General features: G+C 34.8%; 1 protein-coding gene across 1 annotated transcript; it reads right to left on the bottom strand.

The window, feature by feature from the left end:
• Positions 1-9,215: 9,215 nt before the first annotated feature.
• LOC140956962 (protein LIGHT-DEPENDENT SHORT HYPOCOTYLS 5-like) lies at positions 9,216-10,297 on the bottom strand. The gene has a single exon (XM_073414000.1). The coding sequence runs from the start codon at positions 10,005-10,007 to the stop codon at positions 9,399-9,401; it is 609 nt and encodes a 202-aa protein (XP_073270101.1). The 5' UTR covers positions 10,008-10,297; the 3' UTR covers positions 9,216-9,398.
• Positions 10,298-12,541: the final 2,244 nt, after the last annotated feature.

The following is a 12,541-nucleotide window of genomic DNA, read 5'->3' as shown; positions in this document are numbered from 1 at the left end:
CGCCTGAAAAATAAAATTCAAGAAAACATTTTAACGCGCATCAGATAAACTTGTAATAATTCAAAATAATGCAATTTCATAATTCATGCGTCGCTAAAAATCATTTTAAAATTAAATAAATAAGTAACAATTTAAATAAATGCATGGGTTTTACGTGTATTGATTTTGAGATCTACACGAATACAAATATTACCAGGACGAATATTGCTAGTCGGAATAGCTACCTACGCTTTACTAGATTCTGGAGCTACGCATTCTTTCATATCTGAATCTTTCGTGAAGAAATTTAGAATCTTACCAGTGGACGTAGATTCGGGATTCCGAGTTACAGTGCCTTCTGGCGAACATATGGTCTCTAGTATCATGGTCAAGGATGTGGAACTTAAATTACAAAAGAATATTATACGAGCGGGCCTTAAAGTACTACCAATGCTCGAATTCGACATTATTTTGGGGATCGATTGCCTCACACTGAATGGGGCTACTATTGATTTTCGGCGGATGTCAATATCTATTAGGCGAAGAAGACTTTTCCATGACACAGTATGCGGACCTATATATTCGAGAGATAATTATACTGCATGGTATTCCAGTGTCTATAGTGTCGGACAGAGACACACGTTTCACTTCATCGTTTTGGAAGAGTCTACATGCGGCCTTGGAACCAAACTACTATTCAGTACCGCATTTTATCCGCAGACCGACGGTCAGTCTGAGAGAGTCATACAGATTTTGGAGGATCTACTCCGAGAATGTGTAATTGATTTCCAAGGGAGTTGAGAATCGAAATTACCTCTAGTGGAGTTCACCTACAATAACAGTTATCAGTCATCTATAAGAATGGCTCCATACGAGGTACTCTACGGAAGGAAATGTTGATCACCTACTTTTTGGGATGAGGTAGGAGAAAGAGCTACATTAGGGCACGAAATATGTCAGCACACTGCAAAAATGGTTGCCAAGATCCAAGATAGAATGAAAACTGCTAAGAGTCGACAGAAAAGCTATGCGGACAAAGAAGACGAGATCTCGAGTTTTCAGTAGGTGATCACGTATTTATAAAGATAGCACCTATGAAGGGTGTTATGAGATTTGGCAAGAAAGAAAAACTTATTACAAGATCCATTGGACCATTCAAGATACTCGAAAGAGTGGGAGCATTAGCATATCGAGTGGCGTTTCCACCTAATCTCGCAGGAGTCCACAATGTATTCCACATATCCATGGTCCGAAAGTACATGTCAAACCCTTTACATGTACTGAACTTTGAGCCACTGCAACTTATAACAAACCAGTCATATGAGGAGAGGCCTACTCAAATCTTGGGTAGACAAGAGAGAAAATTGCGAAACAAGGTGATAAAAATGGTCAAAGTTAAGTGGTTGAATCACTCGGAGGAAGAAGCCATTTGGGAGACTGAGTCAAAGATGAGAAGTCGCTATCCCGAATAATTCGGTACGTCTTAATTTCGAGGACGAAATTTTATTTAAGTTGGGGAGGATTTGTAACGTCCAAATGCCAATCCACGTAAACTACAAGCATGCAAATGATTTAAATTGCTTAATTGTTTTATGTAATTGATTTTATATGCTTGCATGATGTGTACAAAAATGATTAAGGGTCTAATTGCATGATTTTATGAAAAACTGTAGATTTTACCCGAATATTCGATAATCGGTTGTGGAAATGAGACCGGAGAAGACCAAGATAAAATAAATATTTTTCAAAAAATATTTTCCAGGCTTATTAAAATTATTAAAATTTTCTAAAAATGATAGAGTTCAAATTATTTTACGAGACGAGTTTGATTTTATCCGGGAAGTCGGTTTTGGGCAAACGAGGGACTTTTAAAAGATTAAAATATTATATTCAAAAATAATTTTTATAAACTTTTATTTTTCAATTAAATAGACGTTATTGAGCCTAATTTACCAAGGATTAGCAGGCCCAATTTCTCATAAACTCAAAGGCCAAAAACCTAAGCCTATTAACATGCAAATTAAAAGCTATAAAAATTAGGTCTTATTTTTTAGAGCATTCAGCCAAAAACACACACACTACACACTAAAATTTCAAATATTCCTATGGGAGAAAACAAGGAGTCTCCGTCGTCCGTTCGTCCTTCTTCTCACCCACATCGACGTTCGTATATTCGAGCGTTCTAAAACGCAAAGACACATTTCTAAACTTCTTTGATGCAACATTCAAACCAAATTATGCATGTTTTATGTATTTTTGCATGAAAAATATTGGATTTCAAATTGCTTATCGTTTTTACGATTTTTTTTCAAAGTTTTGAAGATTCTTATGCGTATATGAACGTTTTATTATTTCCAGAGAGTACAGTGCCAACATAGGACGTTTAAGGGATGGAAAAAGTGTCGTTTAGGCACGAGACGATGGCTGGACAGCAGCGTGAGGGTTGGGCATGTCTAGGAAGTCGAACCTAGGGTTTTCCGGGGGTTTCGCATGGGAGACATGCTACGGCTTGGGGTTGCTGCACTAGGGCTCGGCCAGCCATGGCCCTGGTCCTGTTCGCAGCCTGGGTTAGAGGCTAAGAAGAGTCCTCGACAGGATGGACTCTCGGCTAGTTGCGTACAGGCGTCGCGTGATGGTGATAATGAGGGCGCACATCTCGATTCTAGGCTGGGAGAAAGGAGAAGGGAGCGGCACTGTAGAATCGAATTAGAGGGGTTAATGGTGGCCTAGAAGTGGGTCTCCGCGGCTGGTCAGGGGCCGCTGTAGGAGCCAAGTCGCGAGCCCTAAGGTTTGGGCCTGTGGGTGGCTCGGTTAGGGTGAAGAGAGGATGGTCTGGGCTGCTAGGCTAGTCCAGAAGGGTTTGGAGAAGATGGATAGGGCCTAGACGTGGGGTTCCAGGGGCATGTCCATGGGTGGCTCGGGTTTTGTGGGAAGGCGTGGATTGACTTTGGTTTTAAGGTTCGAAAGTTGCAAGGAATAGAGATAAGAGCATGAACCGTGGTTCACGGGGATTGCTTCGTGGCTCACGGGGGTAGTTTATGTATGAAAATTTCATGTTTAAAATTTGGGATTAAAATATTAAGTTTTGAATTTATTCGAATTTAAAACGCTTCATGATTTTGTCATTAAGTTATTAAATCGAAAGGATCCGATTTACGTCTAAGAAAACAATCAGAGGACAGATTTAAACTTATACGATGATTTGGGATTGGCTCGAGTCAATAAAAGTAAGAAAAATCTAAAATCAGGAATTTTTGGGTTCAAGGGTAAAATGGTCATTTTGCGTATAAGATAGTATGAAAAGTCTGTCAGTGTCCCGAAGAATTATAATACATGTTAAATGATATTTTAAATTGGTTATGATGAAATTATGGAATTTTATGATTTATGATAAATTTGTGCAATTTTTACTGTTGAAATGATATTTTTTGAATGTGGAAAGGACACAATATTTTATTATTAAAAAGAAAAAGAAAAATATTTTGAAAGATGTGAATTGACTGTGACATAAAGGATATGATATATGATTTTTGCGAATATCGTGAGGGAGAAGGCTCAGAGGGAGTCCAATGATAGTATTTCCATTTTATGTCTCTGTCTAATACTCGTCCCCATGCACAATGGTGAGCTAAGACTGATCAGTCGACTAGAAGATAAAGGCTAGTCACTTTCAAGGATCAAACTTCCCCCAAAAAGATAAATGATTGACAGTTTTACGATTTGACGAATTATGATTTATTTATGCTTACAAGTTTATTTTAAATTAAATTATGATTTTAATGCATGGACTTGTATATGTATTATTTGCTACTCATGTTTAGAACGTGCTGAGTCATTAGGCTCACTAGGTTTGAATGCTGCAGGTGATGATGTTATTGAGGAAGGTGCGCGCTGACGCTTGCGTGGATCGAGACAGGCCGTACACTCCTGAGGGATATTATTTTCCGCATTCGCTTGATTGTTAAAAGTTTAAAAGAATTTGTTAATGATTTAATTAGAGATTTTTATGCTTTATTTTAAAGTTAGTTTGATCATATTAAAGGTTGAAGTTGAACGTTGTTAATTGACACTACAATAAAAATGGCTTTTCGCAGCGCGCAAATACTCTTTCCGCGGCGCACATTGCACGCTGCGAAATTGCAAGCTGTTGAAAGTTCGAGTTTATCCGCAGCGTGCGCATGCACGCTGTTAATACTACTATCAAAGGCGTGCATATGTACGCCGTTAATACAACTATCCGCAGCGTGCAATGCACGACGTTAATATTAAAAAAAATTTAAATATTAGCGACGGTTTTGAAATTAACCGTCGCTAATTTGCGACGGGTAAATACAAACAATACCGTCGCTAAGGAAACGACGGTGTTTAAATTTAGCGACGGTTACAAAACTGTCGCTACATTTAGCGACAGTTCATACAACCGTCGCTAAATTTTGCGTAAAAATAAAAAAAAAATTTACTTTTATAATTTAATAAATTTTAAAAAAAATTCCATTAAAACTATCATCTCTTAAATAACACTTAAAATATTAACCAAAAATTTTAAAAAACATGTACTAAAACCAAAATTAAAAACGCATATTAGAAAAAAATTTAAGTGTTGTAAAGTGATGTGCAAGTGGAACGAAAATCGGATATTTATAGACAATTTGCGATAATTAGCGACAGTTTTGCATTAAACCGTCGCTATTAGCGACGGTTTAAACATAATTGTCGCCGATTTACAACTATTAGCGACAGTTCAATTAAAACCGTCGCTTTTATTTATTAAACCGTCGCCGATTTTAAATCGGCGACGGGTTATTTTATACTGTCTCTAAATATAGCGACGGTAATTAAAACCGTCGAAACGGTACATTAGCGACGGTTTATTAAACCGTCGCTAATTTAAAAATTCAACCATTTCAACAGCGTGCTTTTACTGCACGCCGTGAATGCATAGAATATTAACAGCGCACATTATTGCACGCTGCGGATAGTATATCATATGACTTTTCGCAGCGTGCTTTTAATGTGCGCCGTTAATAACATATATTAACGGCGCGCATTAAAAGCACGCTGCGGAAAGTATATAATATTTACAGCACACATAAATGCACGCTGCGGATATTACTTTCCGCAGCGTGCTTTTACTGCACGCCGTTAAAAGTACTATTCACAGCGTGCTTTTAATGCACGCTGTTGATTATGCGCTGCGGAAAGTCATTTTTGTTGTAGTGTGACGATTTAGGGATTTTATGCACTTGAGAATTTAAATGTTAAATTATTTTGATTTATTGAAATGTTAAGTTATTTTAAATAGTGAATTTCAAAAGTATGTATGGGAAAAAAAATTTAGTAGGATTTTAAAGTTAAAAAGTAGTGGATGTTTCAGGGATAGTCCGCGGTTATGGTTTTACACTATTATTCTTTCGACTCGGGACAATGTAGAGGCTCTAGGTACTAGCATGCACTTTGATCCGTTTACCGACTCCATTGAAGGTCATCCTGTAGCGAGGTTGGGTGTAGTTTTGAAATATAAAAGAACAAATGTATTGTAGTAGGAGATTCACTATTTGCATACGGATGAAGATATCATATGTTATATGATGTGTTAATAGTACAAGAAGTCTTTGTCCAAAACAAGAAATGTGTTTTAAGGAAAGGTGTTTTCCTAGTTTCATATATGATATCACTATTATTACCCAAAGATATATCACATTGTTATTGAATTCATATGCAACTCTCGATACGCCAATGGTTGTAGAGTCGATCGGGATATATGAGTTGAAGGGATCGTATTATACGTTAATCATAGCTTAAGGTAATTGCATGCACTATCAGTGATAACTAGGGAATCATGGGTGATGCTACTAGACGCTCTTACCATGATCTAATGGGGACAATCATAAATGAATTCTTACATTCTTGATCAGGGTGTTCATAAAAAGGATGAGGCTAATTAGGGTAAACCTGAATAAGAATAAATGTTATTTTAAATTACATGGAGAAGTTAACTCACAGTTAGATGTGTTTAAAAACCATTGAGAGTCACACAAGTATCGGATTCTATATTTCTGTTGAGAATATCAAAGTTCAAGAAGTTGAATTTGACGAATATAGTTTAATGGAAATAAAAAAAAATTGATTATAAATGAGTTTATAAGTAGAGATGGAAGAAATGGAAGTCAGCTTAAATGCTAATTGAAGAAGGAGAGTAAAACTACTTTCTCTGGTGAAGAAGTTCACAAAAATGGCAGCTCTCAAATATGGACAGTGAAAATTTTGATCATCGAAATTTTCAATATATAAAGAAGATTTATATCATTGATACATCGGCGCTGATTATCCATTGATCGTGGTTATAATGAGTTCACAAGTATTTATTTGGTAAATTTGAAATTTATTAATAAATAATAGTACTAGTAGTAGTGAATACTAATATATACAAAATTCTCATAAAATATTCTGGAGGAGCCTAGAATAAATTAACTAATTATTAAATAATAGCTATTTAATTTTAATTAATATGTCAATGCATATATTGTATGTACATGTGTGGATTTATTAATATATAATTTATATGGATATATAAATATGTGTATTTAAAATAAATATATAATGTATTATCAAAAGTTGATATATACATGATATAATAATAATAATATGAGAATTTTAATCAATGAAAATTAAGAGTCCTAATGATATTAGCATTAAGAATCTCAGCAACATACAACTTGTGTATTTTTAATAAATATGTTATCAAGGGTTGATAACAAATAAGAATTTTACACATCAGAACACACACAGAAAATTCTACCTCCTCTCAAAACTTCTCGGCCATTTTGAAAATTTTGAAAAAAGAATTCGGTCAACACTTTTTTGGGTCGTCGCCTCCCGCGTCGCTTCACTGACTCCGGCTTTCTGAAATTCGGGTGTCCTATTCTAAATGCAGAAATTGTTTGTGATTTCTAATGCAATCCAAACAATGAACAGAATCTCCAATCGTTGACCTAATTTGACGATCAAATGCGGAGATCCGTTGGAAAGAAGATACAAAAAGGGACATCTCTGCTAATCTCGAACTGGTTTGGAGTTTAGCGTAATATACACGAATGTAATAAATCTGAAACACCCTACAAATGTTTAAATATATACGATGTCCAATGAAAGTTTAAAGCGTCGAACATAAGAATTTTAAACTTACGCTGCCACCTTGGGTGCGAGAAAACGATGCCTCAACACTTTGAAGACAACATTATTGAAAGTCGATTGTATCATGGATTAAAATTTGCTTAAGTCGAGCGTGTTACCGTAGTCGAAGGAAATAGTTTATTAAGGAAAACGACATTGTAACACACCATTAGATTTGTTTTCTGATTTATTTGAAAATTTCGCTGAATTCGTAACAACATCAGTTACAAAGAATTTCCACCAAAAAAATCAAATTAATTCAAGAAAAAACATAAAAGTAAGATGACTAATTTCATGTGGTACTAGTTACATATTGGTAAACAAAGCTGACAATGATTGAGAAATTTCGCTGAATTCGTGACAACATCAGTTACAAAGTTTGGTTTTTCACTCATGTTTTGAAAAAATACTTTGAGAAATTTCTTTTTAATAAGATAAGAATGTATGAATCATGTAAAATCAATAGTAGAATGCTCTTGGTGAGTAGAAAAAAAATAAAACTAAACATAATTGATGCTTCAAAAATTGGTGGAATATTGAATTGGTGTTTTTTATACAATATTATCAAAAAGTTTTAATTGTGACGCGAATTTTCTAGCGAATATGGTCTGCAAAATTCCAATCTTTTGGTTGATGGGCCACATGAAAAATGCAAGAGAGAGACAAAAGAGTGCCGACAGTTTTTCTCTCAAGTCAGCAATTATCGCAGGAACGAGGAAATTTTCCATATAACTGTGAATCATAATTTTTCCTTCTCCACCAGATCCTCCGTGCTCACTTTCTAAGAGATATCTGACAAATGTCTTTAAAAAGACGTATTTCTAAGGACTTTTCTGATCCTATCTCGAGTAGAGATCAAAGATATTCATATATCTATCTCGAATGCGGTCCTGAAGACACCTAAGTTTAGAAATAAGGATGAGAATGATAGATACTTACGTTTTTTCATAAAGATAGAACCGACCGTAGCTATGTTTCGATACGTACTGAATATTTTTATAGCGCAGCCTCCATTGGAGCAAATTTTTGCACCAAAATGGAAAATAATAACTACCATTTTGGTGCAAAGGTTGGAGATGGCCTAATCTACGCTAACCAAACAATCCGTATTGAGCAAATTCTATGTGACATGTTCATCAAAAAAAATGTTAGTATAAGGAAGCAAACTCATGATAATTGATCGATCGTTAAACTACTCCATCAACAAAGATTTCCTGAAAGGCGATAGATACTTGTTTCTGGGTTGAAAGTTTCATAAAATTTCATAAAATTATACATGACACTCAAAGGGAGATGAGGCGGCCCCCTATCCTCTACGCTCTGTCGGCCATGTATATCAGAATATTCACCCAAACGCGGTGAAAATTAATGTAGTGTGGAGGTATTGGTTGGCTGCTGGTCGCTTTCCTTGTGACGTTTATTCCACGATTTAAATAATTAAGCAGTGATTTATTTAATTATTTATATTAGTACAAAATTTGGCATATAATATTTCTAGTTTGTTCGTAAGTTATCAAACAAACACTTTCTTTAATCCCAAATTCATTCAAGGGTTGGATGGATGCAATTATTTGCATACTCTTATGACTAATTAATTACTTATTCGAATATGAAGAGATATTGCTTACTTAATTAGAAAGAGAGGTTTAGATTAATTATTGTCTGAATATATAGTATATGATCTGAAATGTAATATGATTATTATTAAAACTAGAATATTTCTCAAAAAATGAACAAAAAAGATTCTGATTCAAAGGACGATAATTGTTAGATTCAAAAGCAAACTGGTGCAGCGATGACAAGAAACGAGATTAAATAGGAACCAAACTCATCACCGTACCTCAGATCAGTACTTCTTTTTGAGAAAATTTTGGGTTTGATTTCTATTATCATCAAATTTTTTAAAAAAAACCTTTTTTCACGGCTTACTTCATGAAATTAAACCCACAAGCTAAGTTTAATTTTGTCAGTCACAAAAATGCAAAATATAATAAAATGGGAGTTAACGTTGATCATGCATCAATTTTAGTTTACTAAAACTAAAACTAAAACTAAAACTAAAACCATTGCATTTTAATCTCAAACCTTTTAATTCGATTTAAGTTATAAAAAAGCCGATTTTGTTTTGTAACATATATATAGTGTACAATCAAAAGAGCAGAAATAAATATATATAATAAATTGAAGTAGGGGGGCATAAAGAATAGCTAGTACTGCATATTTACTGATTTAGCAGGCAGCCGGAATCAACAGGCGTCGCCGCCGTCCTCACCGTCTCCTCCGCTGGCGCCGAGACTACTCCCGGCATCAGCTATCGTTGTGGAGGGTCTTTTCCGCTTCTTCTTCTCATAGGGTATTCCTCTAGCTTTCGCTTGACTTTCTCTGACTTCTCGAAGATATATCCGCACAGCTTTCGCTCCAAAAGGGTTTGACTCCGGCTTTCCGCCGTTCTCTTCATAGGCCGCTCTAAGCCGTCCGATTAGGGCATCCAAGCTACCCCACGCCTGCTTCAGCTGGCAGGCGCATGGCGCCGAAGGGTTCGGCTGACCGAAGCACGGGCAGCTTGTCACATGCACTTTTGTCTTTCCGAACTGATCCAAGTACTTCATGAACTCGATGACGTGAGCTCCACTGCATCGGCCCAGCGTAAGCGGCGGCTTGTGGTTATTCAAGTATTGCAAGAAGGTATTCCAATCTCGGCGCTTCTGCGCCACGTAGCGGCTCGGTGGCGGCGACGGAGCAGCCGTTGACCCCTCAGCGCCGCCGCCTTCAATTGTTGTTGCCGTGGACGATGGACCTTCTCCCCCTGTACTACCAGTTGGGCCAGTTCCTCCCGTCCCAGACGCCGAATCCATTTTCTGGGAAAGCAATTTTGTGAATCAATCGATCGAGCTAGCTCTCTGCTTGTCTTACAATTCCGATTATCCATGAGGGTTTTCATTTCTGGAATTTGATTCCATTTCGAGAGCAGGAGACGATTCAGCACACGTGTGTGAAAGAGAGAGAGGAGAATTTGAGGTGCTTTGATGGGACATGTAAGAGCTTGGGTTTGCAGAAAAATGAAGGGCAATTATAATTTTCCGTATAAATACTGTTGTAATAATGAGATAAATGGGTGAAAAGTCAGTCCTGCAAACAATTTGAAGGGTATATACACTACTAATGAAGCAAAACTACTCTTTAGTTTTATACATTTAGGTATAATTTGGTTCAAGTACTTCTAAATACTAATATAAATAGTCTTATCATATCATTAATTTTATACAAGTATTATTTATCTCGATCAATCAAATTATTAATTATTTATTTCACATCAATCAAATTCGTAATAATTTATCTCATATCAATCAAATCAATAATATAAAATTACGATATTACCCTTAATAAATAATATTATTAATATTCTCAACAAGTACAAAATGATAATAACATATTATCTCAAATTTAATCAATCAAATCAATTAAATCANCAACAAGTACAAAATGGTAATAACATATTATCTCAAATTTAATCAATCAAATCAATTAAATCAAACACTATATTAATTATCATTTTCTATTTATTTTATTATTACAAAATGTTAATTATCTTCATACTATATATATCATACTATAAACCAAACGATACCTTAGATGTCTTGACCTTTTCAATAAAATAAAATAAAAATAACGACAATTTGGACGGTTTTTTCCCTCATTTCTTATCATATATATATTAAATTGTTATTTATTTATTATAGCAATAAAAAAGTTAATATTTTACAATTATAAAAATCATTTTACCAAATATTATGTGGTATTAATTTTTTTAAAATATTGTAACTAAATCAAAACTTTAGAAACAAAATATGTGCAATAATGTATTCATTCATGTATTATCATACACAGGGGCCGGTTCCAAGGGGAGGCCGCTTAGACTGCTGCCTAGGGCTTCGCTTGGGGGGATCTCCAATTTTTTTTAAATCTTTTTTTGGATTTTTATTTAAAATCCTAATGGAAATCTAATTAATTTTTCTGAAAATTTTAAATGGTGGTCATATATATATTTTTTTAACTTTTGCTCGTCTTCTTTTGAGTAAAAATTCATTTTCTTTCTTAAAATATATTTCTCTTTCTTTGTTAAATTGATTAGTCGGGTAAGTTAGTTTTCTTTCAAATTTAGTCAATTATATATCATATATTTTTTTTATTAAATGTGATTTTTCTTGTCTGTTTGTGTGTTGTGGTTGTTGTTTAATTTTAATTGATTTTGTTTTTGGTTTTGGAGATTATGTAATCTTGTAATTTTTTTATTTGGCTATTGAACTGATTTTTCTCAATTTGGGCATAATTATCCATTGCATGTGTTAGTGTTTAAATTATAATTTGAATTTTTTTGATAGCAGAATGAAGGGAAGGTGCGAGAACGTAAACTGAATTCTCAAAGCATGTTTCATTAGGATAATTAATTTGATTTGAGATGATCATATCTTGGATATCTGTTTAGTGAAAAAAATAAATTATTCACATTTCCTTATTTTGATGATATTTTGATAAGATGAAATTTGAATTTTTGTTTTGGTGACTATAAAATTAAACTAATTCGGTTAAATTGTATTAATGCGGACAACTCAGCTAAATTGACAGAATTTGGTGGAATATTTCATGTTCGCAATCTTAATTTTGATGTTTACAAAATTTGTTATTTTGTTTCTAATGATTTATTGTAGTGCGTAGGAAGCTGGAATTGATCAGGCTTCGAACTGATCACTTAATTGAGCCAAAACTGAAGCTATCGAGACGCAACTGAAAGTACCAGCTGATTGCCCAAACTAAATCAGCTCAAATGACATATCAAATAAAAGTTCAGCTGATGTCCAGCTGATAGGTGGTTCAGCAGGAGAACTTTAGAAGCCCAGCCAGCTGATTAAGAACTCAACTGAAGAAGAGCCCAGCTGATCAATTTAACTGAAAGAGTGAAATCAGTTCAACTGATGAGTCTTTTGATTTCACCCAACTGAACATCAGTTCATTTGACCAGTTAGGATCATCATTTTGGAATCAATCAGCTTCAGATCAAAACAAGCTTATCTAAAGTGGATTCCAGTTACGCACAAGGGTACAAAGCATATATACTATTGATAGTACAATAATGGACGTTGCAGCAAAGCATAAAGCCAAAATGTTCCACAAGGCTGTCGGAAAAGTCGAGACACATATTTCAAGGAATACGTTCAAGCTGCAATGGATACAATTATCGAGTCTCACTATACGATCAGTTTTCCGCCTATAGATAGAAGATCAATGAAGACCAATAATAAGAAGAATAACAAGAACAAGTGTGTGAAGAAACTGAGAGAAAAGGCACACATATTGTATATCTGCTTACTAGAAGCAATTTGCCTAGAGA

This window comes from Primulina huaijiensis, chromosome 1 (genome assembly GCF_012295235.1).
Source record: "Primulina huaijiensis isolate GDHJ02 chromosome 1, ASM1229523v2, whole genome shotgun sequence".
Lineage (NCBI taxonomy): Eukaryota > Viridiplantae > Streptophyta > Magnoliopsida > Lamiales > Gesneriaceae > Primulina > Primulina huaijiensis.
The sequence above is the reverse complement of the archived record's forward strand: the minus strand, read 5'-3'. Positions and strand labels throughout refer to the sequence as shown.

Coding starts and splice junctions, on each gene's coding strand:
- LOC140956962 (XM_073414000.1), bottom strand. CDS start 10,007: ATGGATTCGGCGTCTGGGACGGGAGGAACTGGCCCAACTGGTAGTACA.